The sequence below is a fragment of the Lynx canadensis genome, chromosome A1, assembly GCF_007474595.2.
Source record: "Lynx canadensis isolate LIC74 chromosome A1, mLynCan4.pri.v2, whole genome shotgun sequence".
NCBI lineage: Eukaryota > Metazoa > Chordata > Mammalia > Carnivora > Felidae > Lynx > Lynx canadensis.
Genome location: NC_044303.2, coordinates 136,319,985 through 136,343,576, shown reverse-complemented (window position 1 = coordinate 136,343,576; position 23,592 = coordinate 136,319,985). Strand labels below are relative to the sequence as shown.

Below are 23,592 nucleotides of genomic sequence, written 5' to 3'. Positions count from 1 at the left end.
TACTACAGATTTTAAAATCCAGGAAAGGCAGTAAGATCTAATAAAATAATGAACATCTAAACCTACCCTAACATATAGGGAAGGAGTAAACTAATATTCAGTAGCTAATTAATTGTTCCTCTGGTAAGTTTTTCTTCCCCTCTCCCCCACCAAAAAGAAACAAAACAAAACAAAAAACATTAGTAGCTAAATGGGGAGTATCTGGTCTTAGTTCTCTACAACGAGAATTCAAATTTTAATCCTTAGTACAAATAATCAATGCTAGAGTTTTTTACCATTATTTTAAGCAGAGATTATTTTTATATTAAAAATACATAGACCCTTGGGGCACCTGGGTGGCTCAGTCGGGTGAGCGTCCGAATTCGGCTCAGGTCATGATCTCACAGTTTATAAATTCGAGCCCACACCAGGCTCTGTGCTGACAGCTCGGAGCCTGGAGTCCGCTTCAGATTCTGTCTCTCCCTCTCTCTCTGCCCCTCTCCCACTCATGCTCTGTCTCTCTCAAAAATAAATAAACATTAAAAAAAATTTTTTTAAATAAAAAATAAATACATATACCCCAAATAATGCTTTTTTAAAAGTAAAGTGCTGGGGCACCTGGCTGGCACAGTCAGTGGACCATTCGACTTTTGATCTCCAGATGGTGGTTCGAGCCCCACAATGGGTGTAGAGATTACTTAAAAATACAATCTTGGGGCACCTGCGTGGCTCAGTTAAGCACCCAACTCTTGATTTGGGCTCAGGTCATGATCTCATGAATGGTGAGTTCAAGCCCCGAATTGGGCTCCAGGTGGCCTCCACATGGAGCCTGCTTGGGATTCTCTCTCTCCCTCTCTTTCTGCCCCTCTCCCACTTGCCCACAGGTGCTCTCTCTCTCTCTCTCTCTCTCTCTCAAAATAAATAAACTTCTTAAAACATTTCTTAAAATATTTCTTTATTTAAAAAAATAAAAAATAAAATCTTTAGGGTGCCTGGGTGGCACAGTCGGTTAAGCGTCCGACTTCAGCCAGGTCACGATCTCGCCGTCCGTGAGTTCGAGCCCCGCGTCGGGCTCTGGGCTGATGGCTCAGAGCCTGGAGCCTGTTTCCAATTCTGTGTCTCCCTCTCTCTCTGCCCCTCCCCCGTTCATGCTCTGTCTCTCTCTGTCCCAAAAATAAATAAACGTTGAAAAAAAAATTGAAAAAAAAAAATAAAATCTTTATAAAAATAAAAAATTAAAAATTAGATTAAAAAAAATTTTTTTTTTAACGTTTTATTTATTTTTGAGACAGAGAGAGAGCCAGAGCATGAACGGGGGAGGGGCAGAGAGAGGGGGAGACACAGAATGGAAGCAGGCTCCAGGCTCTGAGCCATCAGCCCAGAGCCTGACGCGGGGCTCGAACTCACGGACCGCGAGATCGTGACCTGGCTGAAGTCGGACGCTTAACCGACTGCGCCACCCAGGCGCCCCTAGATTAAAAATTTTTAATAAAAATCTAAAAAATAAAGTGCTTTCTGCTTCACCATCATTATCACCTCCATAAACTGTTAAGGCTATCTTTTGCCCAATTATCTAAAGCACCCAGAACTGATTAAAACCTCCTGACAGTAAAATCAGATGAGAAGCCAAAGTTCACTGGAACTCTACTATTACCAGCACTGGTCTCTCTTAAGTCAGTTTTTTTTTTTTTTTTTTTTTTTTGTTAGGCTCTCGAAACCTTAAATAAACAAATCCAACAGCCAGTGAAAACTGACACGCCCAGAAACTCCCAGAAACTCCCGGCGAAACATTTACTTCACAGTTCACAATAGACAGTCCTATTCCATCTACAGGTGGCCTTGCCTGGAGCTAAAGGTCGAAAGAAAACAGTCCTTAACACCTTCACATTTTTTGGGGGTGGGAGGGAAGGAGGAGGAAAAAGAGAACAAGCAGGCTTCAAGGAGAGATCAGGAACACAGGAACCCTACCACACCTGCTGATTTTCAAAAGAGTTTCGTTGTGGCTCCTTAACTAACCAGAAGAAAATCTCATCTACGTTTCTTCAAATCAGATACACAAAACGCCAGAGTTAAAGAGGCCTTCGAGATGAGCCATGTCTTTATCCCTCCCCTGACCAGCAGAACCCAACCTGAGCCCTGTTTACTCCACTCCCCCGGTCCAGAACACATCTACCCTGGAACCCGTGTCCAGGATTCACACCTCCCCTTCACGGCAAAACTTCAATCTGCTCCAGGAAACCTATGATGGGGGTTTCTGAGGATGCTCCCAACTGCATTCTAACAGGACTTCTGAGAAATAAAGTCTCACTGCAGACATCTCTAAAGACAGGTCAGGTATCAGGAACACCTATTTCTGAGATATTAACACATACTCGTACGAATAACAGTACAGTATACACAAAAAGGGAATCGCTCCAGTCTCTCTCTGCTTCACGGAAGTATCTCTTAGGTAAGTATCCATGCAGAATCAGTCACTGTAATTTGCTAGGCTGTTATCCATGGAAGAAGTTTAAACATATGCCACTTGCTACGACTCCAAAACACCACTGCCAATCCTGAGCCAAGAGACAGCAAGCATCCCGCCCAAGTGTTTCCCTCCAAAATGACAAGAAGGAAAATAGAAGGGGAGGGGAGAGGTGTTTTGTTTTGCAAAAGCCAAGTCCTTTCTGCACAATTCTTTAGAAGCCATTTGGTTTCAGGGCCTAGGTACACTTCTTTAAAATGGAAATCTGATTTTCATCTTGTAGTGAAACAATTTCCAGTTATCATACCACCTTCTCAGAGGTCTGAGCAAAACATGAGAGCACAACTTTTGCAACATATACAGACAATAATTCTAAGAACAGAGTTTCACAAAGCACTCAAAGTCAAATTTAGAGACAGAAACCTGGGGGGTTAATAAAATACCAGACATATGCTCTTTTTTTTTTTTTTTTTTTTTTTTAACAACACTTACCCATTCTTCGACATTGGGGGGTTGTTCATCATAAATATGTTCCTTGTCCCACAAAATATTCGACTTGTCATACCGGTCCATCTTACTTCGAGTTTTCACAGCAAAGAAAATTATTAAAGCAAAAGCCACAATAACCATGAATCCCAGGACAATGGCAATTGCCTAAAAAGAGATTAAAGATATTGACACGGTTAGATTTCAATTGTTTACTTTATCCTAATGCACTATCCAAAAATACCTAAGGCCCTGCACTTATACATCTGTGGTGTGATATATAAAACTGATACAAATAGTTACATTTTAGAAATATAAAATGTAGCCCATGTCAGTTGGGCGGAGGCTAGCAATACATATGTGACTTGATTCAATACTCAGAACAGGCTTAAAGTTAGGTACTCTCATCACCCCATTTTAAATGATAGAAATCGAGTTCCAAATCTTGAGCACTAAGTGGCCTTTTTACCAACAGATGAAAATGGCCAGTAAATTAACTCAATCACTGGTATACTTCTAAAGGGCTTTAAATTTTTTTTTAATGTTTATTTATTTTGAGAAAGAGACAGAGTGTGAGCAGGAGAGGGGCAGAGAGAGAGGGAGACACAGAATCCGAAGCAGACTCCAGGCTCTGAGCTGTCGGCACAGAGCCTGACAAGGGCCTCGAACTCAGGAGCTGTGAGATCATGACCTGAGCCGAAGTCGGCGGCTTAACCGACGGAGTCACCCAGGCGCCCCTCTCAGAAGTAGCTTCAAATACCCAATCATGTTTATAATCTTGTTCATAACACATGCTCGGCAAATCTTTTTATACTGAATGTAACTTCCAGTCTATAGAGGATCTACCTTACCATAAATTATGCAGACATGATCTAACCAAGCTATAAATTAGAGAAAATGATTCATTTAGTCTGGCAGGTGGTTTCTGTTGGGAGTCTTCTGTGCACTTACAAGAAAGGGCCCTGTGACAAGGAATCCCTCCCCGTGACAGTTCTCCCAGCGTCTGATAAGCATGTTGAGTGGTTCACTGGCCTGCAGACGTTTGAAATTAGGCAGGTACCTGGACCCTGGCCTGGATTCTGCTAATGGGTAACAAGTGGGTCTCTTTGCAGCCATCTAACAGTGATATCCTTTTTCAGTGAATACAAGTTTGGGGCATTCAGAGGACTAAGAGAGACGGGGGGTGTGGTAAGATAGGAATATCAGCCCTCAGCTCTATTTACCAGACATACATTCGCAAGTCAACAAACATTCCGAAAACCTACATTTGGGGTGAAAACATTTCAGTCTTCAAAATAATGATAGTTACTGGAGATGATCTAACCCCAAAAGAGTGACTCATTCAGGTAAAAGAATGAGAATTACTGAGTCAGTGTAAGGAGGGGGAAAACAAAACAAAACAAGAAGATAAGGGAAAAAAAGGTAAATCCATCAGGAAAAAAAGATTAGCAACTTCACACCCATCAGCATGGACAGAATCAAGCAGACAAAACACAATGTTGGTGACGATGCGCAGAAATTGCAATCATCATACGTTTCTAGTAAACGTAAAACAGTACAACCTGTTGGGAAAACAGTTCCTCAAGAGATTAAACACAGAGACACTGTCCATGAGTGGCTCAGTCAGTTAAGTGTCTGACTCTTGATTTCAACTCAGATCATGTTTGTTGAGATATAGCCCCGTGTTGGGCTTTGAGATGACAGTGTGGAGCCTGCATGGGATTCTCTCTCTCTTTCTAAATAAATAAACATTAAAAAAAAAAAAGAAAAGAAAAGAAAAAAAAGGCCCAGAGACAACATAAGACCTAGCAATTCTATCCCTAGGTACATACTCAAGAGAAACTAAAACATGAGTTCACATAAGAACTTGTACACAAATGTTCAGAGCATTATTCCAAACAATCAATGTGAAAACATCCCAAATATCCATCAACTGATGCATGGATAAACAATGATACAGGCATACAATCGACTGTTACTTGGCAACAAAAAGGAATTGACACAACATGCTATATAACATGGATGAACCCTGAGAATTTTACATTGATGTGAACTGGAAGGAGCCAATCACGGGGACACCCGGCTGGCTCGTTCAGGGGAGTATATGACTCTTGATCCCAGGGTCTTGAGTTCAAGCCCCACATTGGGTGTAGAGATTAAATAAAACTTTAAAAAAGGAAAGAAGGTTGGGTGCCTGGGTGGTTTATTTGGTTAAGCCTCCCACTTTGGCTCAGGTAATGATCACGGGGTCTGTGAGTTCAAGCCCCACATTGGGTGTAGAGATTAAATAAAACTTTAAAAAAGGAAAGAAGGTTGGGTGCCTGGGTGGTTCATTTGGTTAAGCCTCCCACTTTGGCTCAGGTAATGATCACGGGGTCTGTGAGTTCAAGCCCCACATCAGGGTCTCTGCTATCAGGGTAGAGCTCGCCTCAGATCCTTCTGTTCTCCCTCTTTCTGCCCCTTCCCCGCTAACATTTTTTTCTCTCTCTAACGTAAACTTTAAATAAATAAGGTCTTAAAAAAAGCCAATCACAAAAGACCTCGTATTGTGTGACTCTGTATATGAACTATCCAGAATAGGCAAAACTATAGAATAGGATTAGCGGTTGCCTTGGTCTGGGAAGGGTTAGAGAAAGGAGAAATTACCGCTAATTGTGTTATGGGGTTTCTTTCAGGGATAGCGAAAATGTTCTAAAACTGATTATGGGGATGGACACACAACTCTGAATATACTAAAAATTACTGAACCAAACTTCGGGGCACCTGGGTGGCGCAGTCGGTTAAGCGTCCGACTTCAGCCAGGTCACGATCTCGCGGTCCGTGCGTTCGAGCCCCGCGTCAGGCTCCGGGCTGATGGCTCGGAGCCTGGAGCCTGTTTCCGATTCTGTGTCTCCCTCTCACTCTGCCCCTCCCCCGTTCATGCTCTGTCTCTCTCTGTCCCAAAAATAAATAAACATTGAAAAAAATAAAAAAATAAAAAAAATAATAAAAATAAAAATTACTGAACCAAACTTTAAATGGATGAACTATCTGGTATTAAAAATATCATAATAATGACACCAGACCCTCTCCAGATTCTGACTTCAAAGGAAGTGAAGCCTTGTCATAAATACCTTTTGAAAGGTCCCAAAGTGATTCTACTAAGCCTCCCAAAAGCCTCTACCCAAAGCAGGGCAGGGAGGAAACCACCCATACCTCTTGGGGATCTACCACACAGTAGTGATACAAATACTGATCCACGTAGAGTCCACTAGCTGCAGGCGTGTAAAACTGGTTGCAGATGGCATATATCTGCGAACTGTACAGCGACCCAGAAGCCTGGGCAGTTGGATTGACTCCCATTATGTAGACAATTGTGGCAATAAACATCATGATGCCCAGGACAGCACTCAGTATTATCACGGTCAAGTAGTATCTTCTCGTTCTAGAGATTTCAGATCTGATAACGCTGGTAACAAATATCACCAATGCAGCAATGAAACAGAAGGCCACCATGGCCAGGAGGAAGCCCTTTGCGGCTCTTGGATCTGTGTAGCCTCCGTAGCCATAGCCGTAGCCATAACCATAGCCGTAGCCGGTTCCGTAGGTACCAAAGCCACTTCCGTAAGGGTAGCCTATACCACCCCCTATTAAGCCAGTTCCATAGCCTCTATCCCAGGCAAGCGTGGAGGCGACACAGGCAAATATGGCAATGCACATCACGATAACAAGCATAGACAGAATCCGAATCACTCCTGGAGGAGAGGTCCATTTGTAGAAGTGAAGAATTTCATCTTCCGGGTAAAAAGAATAGGCCGGCTGAGACAGCATTGGTCGAACATGCATGTCTCCACCATACATATCATTGCTTGGTGCGTAATGATTGGGTTTGCTGAAATACACATGAAAACAGTTTCAAGTTAGTATCGTTTGGAGGTAAGTAGAAAGAACATATCGTGTACTCGGAATAATTTAAATTATCCATTGGCAAATAAAACTATTATTAGTACCACCCCACTACAAGCAACAACAACACTTTATGCCTCCCCCCACCCCCTGCCGCAAATTCAAATGCCAACACCTTAAACTCCAATGTGATGCTATTAGGAGGTGGCCTAATTAGGTAATGAGATGGAGCCCTCATGAATGGAAACAATGCCTTTACAAAAGAGACTCCTTCTACCTTGCGAGGGGATACAACCACAAGCTGGCAGTCTGCAACCCAGAAGACGGACTTCACTAGAACCTGACCACAATGGCACCTGATCTTGGACTTTCAGCCTCCAGAACTGTGAGAGATAAATTATGTTGTTTATAAGTCACCCAGTCTGCACTGTTGTTTATAAGTCACGAAGTCGGTTAAGCGGCCGACTTCAGCTCAGGTCATGATCTCGCGGTGAGTGTGAGCCCCGCATCGGGTTCTGTGCTGACAGCTCAGAGCCTGGAGCCTGCTTCGGATTCTGTGGCTCCCTCTCTCTCTGCCCCTCCCTCACTCATGCTCGCTCTCTCTCTCTCTCTCTCTCAAAAATAAACATTAAAAAAAATTTTTAATAGAAAAAATAAGTCACCCAGTCTGTACTACTTTGTTATAGCAGTCTGAAGCTACTGAGACACCCAGTGAACAGTAAAAGTTTCTGTGCATCAGAATCCCCTGGAGGGCTTGTTAAAACAAAGACTGTTGGTCCCCAACCCCAAGGTGCTGATTCTGCAGGAAGGACAAGCTGCTGCTCGTGCAGCCAGTCTGGGAAACGTGCGCTGAGAATGACCACTCTATGGAGTGGATTTCTATGGAGTAGAGGTTCTCAAATTTTCGGCATATTAGAATCACCTGGGGAGTGGGTACAATCCCTAGACAGAGCATTCCACACCAGTTAAACTGTAATTCCTGGGGAGGGAAGCCCAAGAGGTTTAGAATAAGGATGTCAACCCTACTGCTTGTGGGATTTGAGACCAGTGCATTCAAATAGGACACCGAAGGTGGCCTACCCAGGGTCATGTCCAATTCCTGGCAGCTTCACTCTCTACCTGAGAAAGCACATTCATTCATTTATTCACATGATAGCTATTAACTGGAGCCACCAGGCTGATGTGCGCTGGGCACTACACTAGATACTGAGGATACAACAACGAACAGCAGTGTCTCAATCCAGACCCCTCAAAGGTTAGTTATGGTTAAGAGCTACGAAGTAAATCAAATATGCAAAGAGGACTCATCAAGGTGATGTCTAATTAGATCTTTATAAAGACATTTTGCAGGGGTGCCTGGGTGGCTCAGTCAATTGAGTGTCCGACTCTTGATTTTGGCTCACGTCATGATCCCAGGTCGTGGGATTGAGTCCCATATCGGGCTCTGTGCTGATCATGGAGCCTGTTTAGAATTCTCTCTCTCTCTCTCTCTCTCTCTCTCTCTCTCTCTGTCTCTGTCTCCCTCTGCCCATCTCCCCTGCTCTCGCCCTCTCTCTCAAAACAAAAAACAAAAAACAAAACAACTACTTTGCAAACTTCAGTAATACAATCATAAACATCACGGGAGACAGGCACATTGATCTGTGGACACGGTGAATGTAAGAAATGTGGGTCCTGCAGGAACAAAATTCAATTGCTCAACTGACCTCACCCCCTTTTGTTTTTGCCATTATTTCCTTGGTCCACTTCTCTCATTGCAAAGCAAGATATCTTACTACTGGGTGCTGCTAACCACTTGAATGCAAGGAAATGCAAACTAGAAAGAACACTGATAAGATGGTCTTTGAAAATGTCACATATGAAAACTCCATAACTCATTCTACTTGGATATTTGGGATGTCTCCATCTGGGGCTGTTGTGAACAATGTAGCTCTGAACATGATTGAGCATGTGTCCTCATATATAAAAGCACTTATTCTTTTCTTTTTTAAAAAAAATTTTAGGGGCGCCTGGGTGGCACAGTCGGTTAAGCGTCCGACTTCAGCCAGGTCACGATCTCGTGGTCCCGGAGTTCGAGCCCCGCGTCGGGCTCTGGGCTGATGGCTCAGGGCCTGGAGCCTGTTTCCGATTCTGTGTCTCCCTCTCTCTCTGCCCCTCCCCCGTTCATGCTCTGTCTCTCTCTGTCCCAAAAATAAATAAACGTTGAAAAAAAAAATTTTTTTTTTTAAAAATTTTAACATTTTTATTTATCTTTGAGAGACAAATCATGAGCGAGGGAGGAAAAGAGAGAGAGGGAGACACAGAATTCAAAGCAGGCTCTAAGTTGTGAGCACAGACTCTGACTCAGGGCCCGAACCCATGAATCGTGAGATCATGACCTGAGCCGAAGTCCGATGCTTAACAGACTAAGCCACCCAGGCATCCCTGAAAAGCACTTATTTTTCTAAGATATATATCCAGGAGAATTTTTGAGTCAAATTTTTCTTTTTTTTTAACTTCAGCTCTATAAGACAATGTCGAAGTGTTTTCCAAAATTATTATATCATTAAAAAATTGTTTAAATATTTATTATTTATTTTTGAGAGAGAGAGAGAGAGAGAGAGAGAGCGAGCAAGCAGTGGAGGGGCAGAGAGAGAAGTAGACACAGAATCTGAAGCAGGTTCCAGGCTCTGACCTGTCACGGGGCTTGAACCCACAAACTGTGAGAACATGACCTGAACCAAAGTCCGACACTTGACTGAGAAACCCAGACACCTCCCCAAAATGATTATATCATTAAAAAAAAAAAGATGATTACACCACTTAAAATTCCATTAACGTTGTAACATTCATAGAAGCATTGTTGAGAATAACCCAAAACTGGAAACAGTGTAAATTTCTACCTAGAGTGGAACAGGTAACTGTAACATATCCACAGGATGGAATGCTACAGGGCTGTGTCTAATATGGCAGCCACTAGCCACACGATCCACTGAACACTGGAAATGTGGCCAGTCCAAACTGATCATAGTGTAAAAAAAGAAACGTAGCACCATCAAGAGAAAACCCAATATTAACTACGTACTTTGGGTGACAATGATTTGTCAATGAAGGTTCATCAATTATAACATGTGCGCCACCCTGAAGGGGGATACTGAGACAGGCAATGTATGTATAAGGGCAGGGGGTATATGGGAAATCTCTGTACCTTCCTCTCCATTTTGCTGTGAATGTAAAGGTGCTCTAAAAAATAACATCTAGTAATAACAAGGAATATAAACTGCCTCATGAGTCAGTGTTTACATCACCTGTTGAAATAACATTTTAAATATACTGGGTTAAGCGAAATATTATTAATACGGTTAGAAAAAAAACAAAAAATTACATATATCATTCAATTTTATTTCTGTAGCATTGCTCTGAAGCAAAAAAAAAAAAAGGTTAAAAACAAGTAAAGCTAAAATGTACTGTTTAGATGTTTAAAAAAAAAAAAGAAAGAGAGAATATCAAGTGATAATCATGTCAGAACGGTGGTTTCCAGGGGAAGGAGAGGAGACAAGGATGCACTTGGAGGTGATCTACGTGATGATTTTGCTTTATCTTTATCTTACTCATCATCATCACATGTTCTGTGCCCTTTTCTGTGTGTGTGTTATATCTCACCCATGTTTATAGGGGCAATGTAATAGGAACACAACTCCTACTACAGTTATCAAAGACTTGAAGCTACAAACTACTTACAGGAAGAAATCCCTATCAAAGTCTGATAACAAATTTAAATTTTTTCATGGTTAAACCCCCAAATGAATAGGGATGCAAGAACCCTCAACTTTGCTTCTTGATTTTATTAATGGCAAGAATCACTCTAATGATGTGGATGGGGTGCCTGGGGAGCTCAGTCAGTTAAGTATCCAACTCTTGATCTTGGCTCAGGTCATGATCTCACAGTTTGTGAGTTCAAGCTCCACGTCGGGCTCTGCGGTGATGGTGCGGAACCTGCTTGGGATTCTGTCTCTCCTCTCTGCTCCTCCCCAGCTTGTGCTCGCTCTCTCTCTCTCTCCCCCAAAAAATAAACTTAAAAAAATTTTTTTTAAAGAAAAAAAACTAGGGGCGCCTGGGTGGCACAGTCGGTTAAGCGTCCGACTTCAGCCAGGTCACTATCTCGCGGTCCGTGAGTTCGAGCCCCATGTCAGGCTCTGGGCTGATGGCTCGGAGCCTGGAGCCTGTTTCCAATTCTGTGTCTCCCTCTCTCTCTGCCCCTCGCCCGTTCATGCTCTGTCTCTCTCTGTCCCAAAAATAAATAAAAAACGTTGAAAAAAAAAATTAAAAAAAAAAAAAAGATCCACCTCTCCGGTGGCTTTAAAAAAAAAAAAGACAAAAGAAAAGAAAAAAAACTAACGATGTGGAAAACATTATGCCAAGTGAAAGAATCAGCCACTGAGGATCACATATTGTGTGATTACATTTGTATGAGATGTCCGACATGGAACAATCTAGAAAGAGAAAGTGGACTGCTGATGGCCTAGTACTAGAGGGAAATGAGGAATGACTGCTGATCAGGGTGATGAAAATGTTTTAAAATTGATGTGGTGACCGCTGTACAACTCTGTGAATATATTAAAAGTACTAAACTGTCCATTCTAAATGGGTGGATTATTTGGTGTGTGAACCGTATGTCAATAAAAGTTATTACTACAAAATTGACAAGGAGTCAAGTTTAGGGTTAGTCACCTAAACAGGGCATTAATAAAGAAGCTTCGCACCATTTGTGAAAAAACAAAAAGGAATAAATATACCCACAAATATAAGCTTAAACTATCTAGAAGCAACCATTAGAAAGAGATAAGGGTGTCTGGGCGGCTCAGTCAGTTAAGTGTCTGACTCTTCATTTCAGCTCAGGTCATGATCCCAGGGTTGTGGGATCAAGCCTCAAGCTGGACTCTGCACTGAGTGTGGAATCTGCTTGGGATTCTCTCTCTCCCTCTCACTCGTTCTCTTTTTCTCCCTTGCCCACTCACATGTGCACCTGCTCTCTCTTGCAAAGAAAGAAAGGAAATAAGGAAAAAAAGGAAGGGAAGGAAGGGAAGGAAGGGAAGGAAAGGAAAAAGGAAAAAGGAAAAAGGAAAAAGGAAAAAGGAAAAAGGAAAGGAAAGAAGGAAGGAAGGAAGGAAGGAAGGAAGGAAGGAAGGAAGGAAGGAAGGGAGGGAGGGAAGGGAAGAAAGAAGGAACAGGTGACAATAGTTGCCTCTGCAGAGAAAAACTGTCATCCTGGAAGTTAAGCGGCAGAGGGAAACTTTCACTTGATAACCTTTGTTTCAATTTAAATTTATAAACACATATATATTTTTTAATGTTTATTTATTTTTGAGACAGACAGAGAGAGAGACAGCGTTGAGTAGCAAGACACAGAATCTGAAGCAGGCTCCAGGCTCTGAGCTGTCAGCACAGAACCTGACTCAGGACTCGAACCCACAAACTGTGAGATCATGACCTGAGCTGAAGTTGGACGCTTAACCGACTGAGCCACCCAGGGGCCCCTAAACAGACATTTTTAACAGCAAACACTTAACAGATGAAAATTTCAACTATACATATTTTTTACTTGTGACAGTTAAAAAAAAAAAAAAAAACAAAGAATTACTTACAATTCATCAGGTCTATAAGGAGGTGGACTTTCAAAAGGCCTCGATGACATGGCTGATACCAAGGATCACCTGATCTTCAGGATGAGCACTGCCCCGTAGCTTCCAAGATAAGGCAATCTAAGCAACATAAGTAGGGTAAGCGTGTCACTACTGAGCTCAGAGTTTCCTTGCACTGCTAAAAAAACTAATGAGACCAATCTCAAGTAACTTGTCACACCATGATTATTTCTCTTGTCCTTCTCACTGCCATCTTTATACAATGGATCATTAATTCCTTGAGTACAGAAAATCACTAAGCATAGGAATCATTCAGCCTGGTCGTCCTCACAGCACCAAGCACTGCCTATCACTGGCTTACAAATATTAACTTTCATTGCTAAGTTGTAGTAATAAAAATTTCACAAAGCTTTTACAGCACAGGTAAAAACTGGTAATTTTCTACTGGCACAAAAACAGACACTCAGATCAATGGAACAGAATAGAGAACTGAGAAATGGACCCACAAATATATGGCCAACTAATCTTTGACAAAGCAGGAAAGAATATCCAATGGAATAAAGACAGTGTCTTCAGCAAGTGGTGCTGGGAAATGCAGAAGAATGAACCTGGACCACTTTCTTACACCATACACAAAAATAAATTCAAAATGGATGAAAGACCTAAATGGAAGACAGGAAGCCAACAAAATCCTTGAGGAGAAAGCAGGCAACAACCTCTTGACCTCGGCCGCAGCAACTTCTTACTCAACATGTCTCCAGAGGCAAGGGAAACAAAAGCAAAAATGAACTATTGGGACCTCATCGAAATAAAAAGCTTCTGCAAAGCGAAGGAAACAATCAGCAAAACTAAAAGGCAATGGACGGAATGGGAGAAGATGTTTCCAAATGACCTATCAGATAAAGGGTTAGTATCCAAAATCTATAAAGAACTTACCAAACTCAACACCCAAAAAACAAATAATCCAGTGAAGAAATGGGCAAAAGACATGAATAGACACTTCTCCAAAGAAGACATCCAGATGGCCAACCGACACATGAAAAAATGCTCAACATCACTCATCATCAGGGAAATACAAATCAAAACCACAATGAGATACCACCTCACACCTGTCAGAATGGCTAACATGAACAACTCAGGCAACAACAGATGTTGGCGAGGATGTGGAGAAAGAGGATCTCTTTTGCACTGCTGGTGGGAATGCAAGATGGAAAACACTCTGGAAAACAGAATGGAGGCTCCTCAAAAAATCAAAAACAGAACTACCCTACGACCCAGCAATTGCACTACTAGGTATTTATCCATGGGATACAGGTATGCTGTTTCAAAGGGGCACACGCACCCCAATGTTTATAGCAGCACTGTCAGCAATAGCCACAGTATGGAAAGAGCCCAAATGTCCATCAACGGATAAATGGATAAAGATGTGGTATATATATATATATATATATATATATATATATACACACACACATACAGAATGTAGTATTACTCGGCAATTAAAAAGAATGAAGTCTTGCCATTTGCAACTACGTGGATGGAATTGGAGGGTATTATGCTAAGCGAAATTAGAGAAAGACAAGTATCATATGACTTCACTCATATGAGGACTTTAAGATACAAAACAGATGAACCTAAGGGATGAAAAGCAAAAATAATACAAAAACAGGGAGGGGGACAAAACATAAGAGACTCTTAAATATGGAGAACAGAGGGTTACTGGAGGGGTTGTGGGAGGGGGGATGGGCTAAATGGGTAAGGGGCATTCAGGAATCGACTCCTGAAATCATTGTTGCACTATATGCTAACTAACTTGGATGTAAATTATAAAATAAATTATAGAAAGAAAAAAAATTGGTAATTTTCAAAACAGTCCCTTCCAAGAACAAGAAACATAAAAAAAAGAAAACTTCTTAAAACTTATTGTTTCATATTACTTTTGAAAGGCCATATCAAAAGAGAATGCATAGGAAAGTGGATACAGAGCTGCATCTAGCACATACTAGTCCCTCAATGTTGAAACGTAATCTGGTTTAAAAGTATGCCTTTATCATTACCAATTATTACACAATACATCTATGGATGGTAGGATTGTGGACACTTTTTCTTTTCATTTTCCAAGTCTTCAAAATTGCGCATAATGTTTACAAAAAGGGGGGAAACATTAATTATGTGTTATATTAAAGAGTCTTCTGCCCTACGAGAAAAGCAGTATGATTTTGTTCTAAAATTCCTCAGAGCACAATCCCGACATACCTGAGAGGCAATTTCATTCAATCGACAAGTACTTATTAAGTGTCTACACTACACCATGGGAGTCTGTGGAAGTACTACAGAAGGTCACACACAAAGAAAAAAGCAACCACAACAGGCAGTTACCGAGTTATTAGGGTTGACTACATGATCGAGCCCAAGACGGGGCCAAGCAGAGAAGAAAGACCAAGACCCGAAGAAGAAGGGCGGGAAGTGAGAGTGGGAGGGGTCACTTGAGTAAGATCTACAATCTGAGTATATTCAAGGGTCTAGTATTGTGTTTCCTTTCCAAAAAAGCAAGTGCAAATAAGGTATTATGTTAGTCAAGCAAATAAATTCAAACTCTCTAAATTTTGTTCTTTAATATCAATGGCAACTATCTTCCACATCCTTTTTTTTTTTTTTTTACGTTTATTTATTTTTGAGACAGAGAGAGACAGAGCATGAACGGGGGAGGGGCAGAGAGAGAGGGAGACACAGAATCGGAAGCAGGCTCCAGGCTCCGAGCCATCAGCCCAGAGCCCGACGCGGGGCTCGAACCCACGGACCGCGAGATCGTGACCTGAGCTGAAGTCGGACGCACAACCGACTGAGCCACCCAGGCGCCCCTATCTTCCACATCCTTAAGGACAGTCAATTCCACCTTTCTCAGAAGAAAATAATGCCCAAACGTACATCAGCTAAAAACCTTAAAGACAGAAATAGAGTGAATGTTAGGAACACCAACACCATTAGCATGATTTTCCAAACACAGTGAGGGAAGACTTCGCTATGTTTTTCCTTTAAAAAACTGTTTTTACTGAAGTATTCACATACAAAAAGGTACACAAATCCTAAGCATACAGAGACCTATAACTAGCACCCAAATGTACATAAAAATGGGCAATTGAGGCCACTAGCACGTTACAGTGTTATGGGAGAGTGAAAGTCCAGATTGGCTTCATAACGGTTGTTCAGAAAAATAATATTAAGAAAAACGGAATTTAAACACTATTTAATGTAGGACTCTAGTTGTGAAACTGAATGTCAAATACTGACAAACTGACCTTCGAGGATTCTTACCCCCTTTTTTTTTTTTTAACATTTATTTATTTTTGAGACAGAGAGAGACAGAGCATGAACGGGGGAGGGGCAGAGAGAGAGGGAGACACAGAATCGGAAGCAGGCCCCAGGCTCTGAGCTGTCAGCACAGAGCCCAACGCGGGGCTTGAACTCACGGACCGCGAGATCATGACCTGAGCCAAAGTCGGACACTCAACCGACTGAGCCACCCAGGCACCCCTCTTACCCCTTTTATAGCCAGGGCTTACTCCTTCAAGACTAGGCCAAAAATTCCAGGCTCCACGGTAGGGTAGATTTTTGTTTTGCTTTGGCTTTTTTAAGTATCCTCTATGCCCAATGTAGGGCGTGAAGCCAGGACCCTGGAGATCAAGAGTCACATTTTCTACCGACTGAGCCAGCGAGGCGCCCCCTCCATGGTAGTTTTTGAAACTTCTAAATTAATCCAGGCTCAGGCTGAAGTTTATATTTTGTCAGAAACGGTGACAACAAAAATCCCTTTCCAAACTGCCATTTTCTGGATTCAGAGTTCTGTTATCAAATATCCTCTGATACCAGAGATTTTATATTGTGAAGCAAATAATTTTAGGAAGTTTATCAAGGACAAATCATGGCATATCAACTTCATTTACTTTTTTGAGAAGGTTGCCAGATTGGTAGATGAAGCCTGAGGATCTTGAGCACATCCCTATGCTCAGACAGCACGCTCAGGCAGATGCCTCTGGGACTGAAAAACAGAATCTAAATAGGATGAAAGAATGGAGCGTTTAGGTCCCCTAGAGGTTTTAACAGCTCACAATCAGAGGGGACAAATTCTACTTCTCTTCCTTGAACTTTACTACCCCCCTATGCCAAAGGGCTGGGGACAAACTTGACCTCTAGGGTGTTATAATTAAGATAATATATTAAGGAAGATGAGCAAAACCATTCACAGCAAGATGGTTACCTTGAAGGTGAGAAATTTCAGTGTTTGGGCATTTTAGGTACTTTGTCTCCATTTTCAAATATTAGTGGCATGAATAAATCACTTTACAAATGTAGACTCAATTTTTATTTTATTAAAAAAATTTTTTTAGGTTTATTTATTTTAAGAGAAAGAGCACATGTGCACATACAAGTGGGGTAGGTGCAGAGAGAGAGGGAGAGAGAATTCCAAGCAGGGCTCCACACTATCAGTGCAGAGCCCAATGCGGGGTTCGAACACATGAACCGTGAGATCATGAGCTGAGATCAAGAGTCGGACGCTTAACCAACTGAGCCACCCAAGCACCCCTAGACTCAATTTCTGGAAGTGTGTTTCCTTGCAGAGAATTTCAACAAAGTTAACAAGCCATCCCGAACTTTGGCAGTAGGCACAGACAGTGCTTAGATCTAGGAATGGTACAGTTATGAAAAAGAAACAAACCTCTGCACAACCTTGAAATGTGTACATCATGTTCCAAGCAGGTGCCTCTCCAGGAGGTGACTAAGAGTGTTAAAGAACCAGAAAAACCATGTCTTGAGACAAATGATTGATAAAACAGGAAATGTTTGGCCTGGACCAATCAACATTAGAAGGACCACTCCAGCAGCCTTCAAATATCTGCACAGCTGTCTTTGTAGTCCTACAAACCATTCTTTGAAGAAAAGATACCACAGGGTCAGATTTCATGTCAATGTTAGGAAGCCTCTCCCTTACCCTGACTTCACACACCCTTCAAAAATAACAAATAACAATGTGATCTCAAGCCATGTATGCAAAGCTTAAGTTGTTTGATACTCTAGGGGGACTGGACTGGAGGAATTCTAATGTCTCCTTCAAGGCAGTCGGGACTGTGCTTTAAGGCCACAGCCAAAGAAAAAAAGGACCAAGAAGAGACTGTTTACCCAACGCCCAGCACAACAATATTAACATTATCTGCTCAGTAAAAGTATGTTGAGTGAAGGACAAAATGAATGAAAAGGACACAGGATCTGGCCTAAGGGGCTCATCGGTCATCATCAAAGAACCCGTACCATGTGAATGATAGGGACATAAATCAAACAGCTGAGTAAAAGTCGAAAGCATAAGGCAAAGAGTAGACTCTTACAAAATATGTACAGCTGATTAATGTTAAAATATTTAAAAAGTTCTCCCCTTGAAAATGGTTACTGGCCAAAGCTGTCTTCATAGAAACCTAAGCATAAGAGGAAGAAGAGAAAGCCTGAAAATGCTATCCCCCTGAAAAATTCTTTGAAGCAACGGTCAGTAAGTAAAAGATAAACTTTATCATATTTAAGGAGAGCCTATTCCTTTTCAATCATATGCAGCAAGAGTTAATTTGCCTTTACGAAGTTTTTAAAAATTGTGCCTGGTATTAAATTATTATATTTTGGCATACAATTAGTAAACTGTCTAAAATTTTAAAATTAGGCATATTTTGAAACAGACTAGCTCTGTATCAGAAGGGGCATTTTTAGTAAGATCTACAGATGATTTTTTTTAAGTTTATTTATTTTGCAAGAGAGAGAGAAAGAGAGAGAGAGAGAAAGAGAGAGAAAACACAGCGAAACGAGGCAGGGGTGGGGGATGGGAAAGAATCCCAAACTGTCTCCGTACTAATGCAGAGCTCCATCCCATGAACTCTGAGATCATGACCTGAGCCGAAATCAAGAGTCGTCCACTCAACCAATTGAGCTACTCAGGCACCCCTCTCCAGATGATTTAAAAACAAAAACAAAAATTTTTTTAACGTTCATTTATTTTTGAGAGAGAGAGTGAGAATGTGGAGGGGCAGAGAGAGAGAGACACAGAATCGGAAGTAGGCTGCAGTCTCCAAGCTGTCAGCACAGAGCCCAATGCGAGGCTCGAATCCATGAAATCTAGAGATCATGACCTGAGCTGAAGTCAGACACAAAACCAACTGAACCACCCAGGTGCCCCTACAGGTGATTTAAAAAAAAAAAAATTGGGGGGGGGGCGCCTGGGTGGCTCAGTCGGTTAAGCGTCCGACTTCCGCTCAGGTCATGATTTCGCAGTCCGTGGGTTCGAGCCCCGTGTCGGTCTCTGTGCTGACAGCTCAGAGCCTGGAGCCTGTTTCAGATTCTGTGTCTCCCTCTCTCTGTCTCCCTCTCTCTGCCCCTCCCCCGTTCATGCTCTGTCTCTCTCTGTCTCAAAAATAAATAAACGTTAAAAAAAAATTTTTTTTAATTTTTTTTAACGTTTATTTATTATTGAGAGACAGAGACACAGCGTGAGCAGGGAGGGGCAGAGAGAGAGGGAGACACAGAATCCGAAGCAGGCTCCAGGCTCTGAGCTGTCAGCACAGAGTGCAATGTGGGGCTCGAACTCACAAACCACGAGATCATGACCTGAGCCGAAGTCGGACGCTCAACTGACTGAGCCACCCAGGCACCCCCCTTCCAGGTGATTTTTAAGCACACCATGTATTTTGAGCATCACTGCCTCAATTAAAAGCATCAATCCAAGGAGGGCCTTGATCTTGTCAGTTTCCTGTCTATAATGTCTAGATCTGTACATGGTGGGAAGGAACTAGCTGTCCAGCTTTCAACTCAAATGTCACCTCTTCAGAAGCTCCTTCCCTGCTATTCACTCCACCCACCAAGCCCGTTTTATTCTCAGAGCGAATTTCCCCCCTAATTATTATTTTTTCTTCTTTGTTATTTTTTAAATAATCTCCACCATCTCCACCTCAACTGGAACACCAGCCTTACAAGCACCCAGATGTCTGTCATGACCATCACTCTTCTTCCAGATCCCTACAGTCCCTGGTACAAAGTGATGGTCAATCAACATTTGATTTATAAAACCAACAACCCATATCAGAGTTGGGATTTCAATACAGCTGTGAATGCCTTCAAGTTCACAATGCTAACAGCCACTAAATATAATCCTTCACATTCAACCAAATCAGTTAAGTGTTTACAGTCTGAAGGAAAGGGAGAGTAAAGGGTCAAACATTTAACCATGGACATCATTTGTAGCTTGCTGAAAAACAGAATTCCAGGCCCCACATCTGACCTATGAATCAGAATCTATGTTAATAAGATCCCCAGGCAATTCGTACCATATTCGAGATTACGAAGCACTAAATCACACAGCAGCTCTCAGCCTAGAAGCTAAAACAAAAAGGGTAACAAAAATCCTCATTGTCTTTTTACCCCAGTACATCCATAAATAATAACTTGGAAGAAAAAAGCCCACTAGGGAATCTAATCCAGTAAGCCTTAAAATGCAAGTGAAGAAAACTTCCCTTCTGGCAGGCCCCTAGGCAGGTGAAAGGTTTTCTATCCGTTAATTTGTGTGGTTAAAAGTAATCTCCTAATTTTTAAAGGGCAGTAATTCCAACACTACCTTTAAAAGAAAACAAGAAGTTTATCTTCACATCAAACAAGACTTGGAAATATTCTATGAGACCATAGGGACCAGTCAAAGGTAGAGAGTTCCAGAAAAACCCCAGAGCGTTCTGGTGCTGGAATATCCAGGACTGCTGCTTGTCCAGTATACCTTCCCCGGTTTGTTGAAGCAGGTTTCAAGCCACCAACTTTGCAACACGTTTTCCCTACCGGTGTTTCACCTCTAAAATGGAGTTCTAGTAAGACTTACCTTCCAGAGTTGATAGTATCATTAAAGGATACAAAGCACAGAACTCTTTTTAGCCCAGCATTTAGGAGGCACTGCCCATCATTTCCCTGAACAGCCTGGAAGCTGCACAAATCTCGCCATCCTCCTCTCCATCATTTAACCAAAGAAGCACCTGGTAACTACAGAAATGCAGAACTACACAAAAAGGCGGTTTGGAGGAGACAGCCATTACTGTGGCTCCACCATTTACAATGTCTATTTTTAAATACCAGAAAGAGAAAATACTCATGTGTACCGTGCCAGAGAAGCACTGTTATACTGGGAATTGACCGCTTGAGAAATGTACCTCCGCCTGGAAAGAACTAGCTTCCAATCACAGCGGGAATCACTCGAAGTGCCTTAAAAGGAAGGTTTCACCTTTTCCAGGGATCCCAATAATACACCTGTTGTGCGTGAGGGCCACACACTAACCTGGAAGGCTGCCTCTTCCCCCGCCCCGGGTCATTTCCCAAATGGGCAGTGTGCCCAGCCAGCCCGAGGATGCCGTGGCTTCTCGGGGTTAGTCGCTTCACCTGGGGCACAGGGGCTCGGAGGTGCTCCTCCAGCCCCAAGGAGCAGAGGCCATTTTGACCCCTCAACCCTGCTCTCCCCGCACACTTCCTCCGACGCAGGGAACATGTCGGCAGGCAGCGCGCGCGCCGGCCCTTCCCGGGAGGTCTCTAAGCCCGCGGCAGTCCGTGTCCGTGCGCCCCGGCCGGTGCGCGCAGCGCGCGGTCAGCAGGGACCGCCCGGAGGCAGGTCCGCCCACCTGGCGGCGGCCAGCGGGTCACGGGTGAGGCTCCCAAGCGCGAACAGCTTCCCTCGAAGTACAGCCACGCTCGAAATTAAATCCCCGCCCCCAGGCTTAAATCGACGCGCGCTCGCACCGCTCGCACTAGCTGGATTCCAAAGAGCGGATCGGCCCACCCCAGGGCTCTAGGAATACTTCACGGATTAAACCCGTCACCCCTCTCCCCGCTCGGTACCCAAAGAGTGAACGGGGAGGAATCGATGAGGTCCCTCCCCGCCGCCGGGATCCAAGACCCCCGGTCTCCAGCCCTCACACTCAGGACCCCGAGGAGCCGGGCGCACGCCCCACTCCCTGAGGACCTCCCAGCTCTCCGTCCGGGGAGCCGCGCTCTGCGCTCCCTCAGTTCGGGAACCGCCCGCCCGCCCCCCTTTAAAGCGAGAAGGTGCCCGCGCCGCCTGGACTCGAGGAGCTGTAAGCGTTTCCGCCGAAAGAGTTGATCGGCGGCTCCAAGTGGCCCTTCGCTGGGGGAGGCAGCCGCCAAAGTAGCCCAGGGCTGCTCTCTCCGCGGACCCGCGCCCCTCCGGCTCCCGCCGGTCCCAGCCCAGAGGCGAAACCGCCACCGAAACTGGCGCCGGGCGTCCTCCCCCGCCGCGCCTCCCCTACCAGACCGGAGCCACGATCCCCTGGGGGACTCTGGGGCCACCGTGAGCCCGCGGCGCCGCGCCCAACTCCCATCTACTCACTGCAGCCCCGCACGACCCACCAAGGACCGCGGGAGCCAAGGAACGCGCTTACCTGGCGAGCGCACCTGACGAGGTGCGGGCCGCCCGCCAGCAGCCTGGGACTAGACTAAGAACTCTGTCGGTCCTCCTAGACTAAGAACTCTGTCGGTCCTCCACCTCCACTCCTCCTCCACTCCTTCTTCTCCTCCTCCCCCCCCCCCCCTGCGGTCCTGCCCCCGGGCATGCGCACCACCGCCGGGCCGGTGCTGGAGGTCTGGGGCCGCGCACTGGCCAGTCTCACCTGTTACACCAAGCGCGGGCTCTTGGGCGCTCTGGCTAGCTTTCCCCGGAGTCCCGCGGCCTCCAGCCGAGGAAGGACAGGTCGGGGGTGTGGGTGGACGCCAGCGAGGAATTGTGTGTCGTGGCTGTCTCCTCCCTCGGTGACCCATTCACCTGAAACTCGGATGGGAGGGGGAAGGGAGCGGTGGAGAAGGAGGCGGGAGGAACCAGCCCTTCCCCGCACACCCTCCCAGCGATCCCAATTAAAGGCACAGCGCAGCTTTGGCGACCGAGCGCAGAGGAGGGGCCCCGGCTCCCAGAAGGTGGGGGTGGTCCTGGACCGCCCTGCAGCGCGCTCCGAGCTCCTCTGCTTGGGGTAGAACAGCCGACGAGAGGCGGAGGGAGGTCTGGAGGGGACTGTTTTACTCTGAAGGAGGTCCCAGGGTGCTCACACGCTGACACGAAAGGCATGTCCTTACCCAACAATTTTCTGTTCCTAAAATTTGGTTAAAATTTTGTTGGAAAGCAGCCAGAAATGGGAGATTTGCAAAAGTCACTTGTAAATTAAGGAACCGGTTCTGAATCTCTGGAGCCAGATCAAAGACCATTACTCAAAGTGTGGTAGGAACTCGTTGGTAAACTTGCTGTAAAAATAAAGTGCATGCGGTGGTGTACATGATTACCAGCTCAAGGTCCTTTGCACCCCCCCAAGGGATTTAAACTATTTTAATGTTTTTTTAGCTTAAAAAAAAGGGGGGTACGCCTGAATAGCTGAGTCCTTAAGCTTCTGACTTTGGCCTCTGTCATGATCTCACAGTTAGTAGGTTCGAGCCTGGAATAGGGCTCTGCACTGGCAGTGGGTAGCCGGCTTCGGATTTTCTCTCTGCCCCTCCCCCACTTGCACTGTCTCTGTCTCTCTCAAAAATGAATAAATTTTAAAAAGAATAAAAAATTAAAGGCCCTAGTTCTGTGTACTATGTTCTTTTTCGTGATCTGGAGGCTGGTTCCAAAGGAGAGTTCACTTAGGAAAATTCATAGTCTACACAAAACTGTGTATCCTTTTATGTATGTATATAGCATATCTGTATCTATATATTTTTTTAATTTAAGTTTATTTATTTTGAGAGAGAGAGCCTGCAAGTGGGGAAGTGGCAGAGAGACTCCCAAGCAGGCTCTGCCTTACCACTGCAGAGGCCAATGCAGGGCTTTACTCCATGAACCTGTGAGATCGTGACCTGAACCAAAGTCAGACCCTTAACTGAGTCACCCAGGCGCCCATCAATATATATATTTTTCAATTATACTCCAGATTATCGCGATTTTATTTTTTTTTTTAATTTTTTTTTCAACGTTTTTTATTTATTTTTGGGACAGAGAGAGACAGAGCATGAACGGGGGAGGGGCAGAGAGAGAGGGAGACACAGAATCGGAAACAGGCTCCAGGCTCTGAGCCATCAGCCCAGAGCCTGACGCGGGGCTCGAACTCACGG

General features: G+C 44.0%; 1 protein-coding gene across 2 annotated transcripts in view; it reads right to left on the bottom strand.

The window, feature by feature from the left end:
* The window catches only part of OCLN (occludin), a 56,289-nt gene extending 33,919 nt beyond the window's left edge, over window positions 1-22,370 (bottom strand). Inside the window, exons 1-4 of one of the 2 annotated variants that reach the window (XM_030322529.1) lie at window positions 22,125-22,370; window positions 12,439-12,555; window positions 6,125-6,800; window positions 2,936-3,097 (exon numbers count right to left, since the gene is read on the bottom strand). In XM_030322529.1, coding sequence (XP_030178389.1) covers window positions 2,936-3,097; window positions 6,125-6,800; window positions 12,439-12,488 — 888 coding nt within the window. In that variant the 5' untranslated portion in view covers window positions 12,489-12,555; window positions 22,125-22,370. Of the gene's footprint in view, window positions 1-2,935; window positions 3,098-6,124; window positions 6,801-12,438; window positions 12,556-21,896; window positions 22,027-22,124 lie in introns of those variants that run through there. The other variant, XM_030322524.2, reaches the window with a different exon arrangement.
* Between the last annotated feature and the right edge of the window lie 1,222 nt (window positions 22,371-23,592).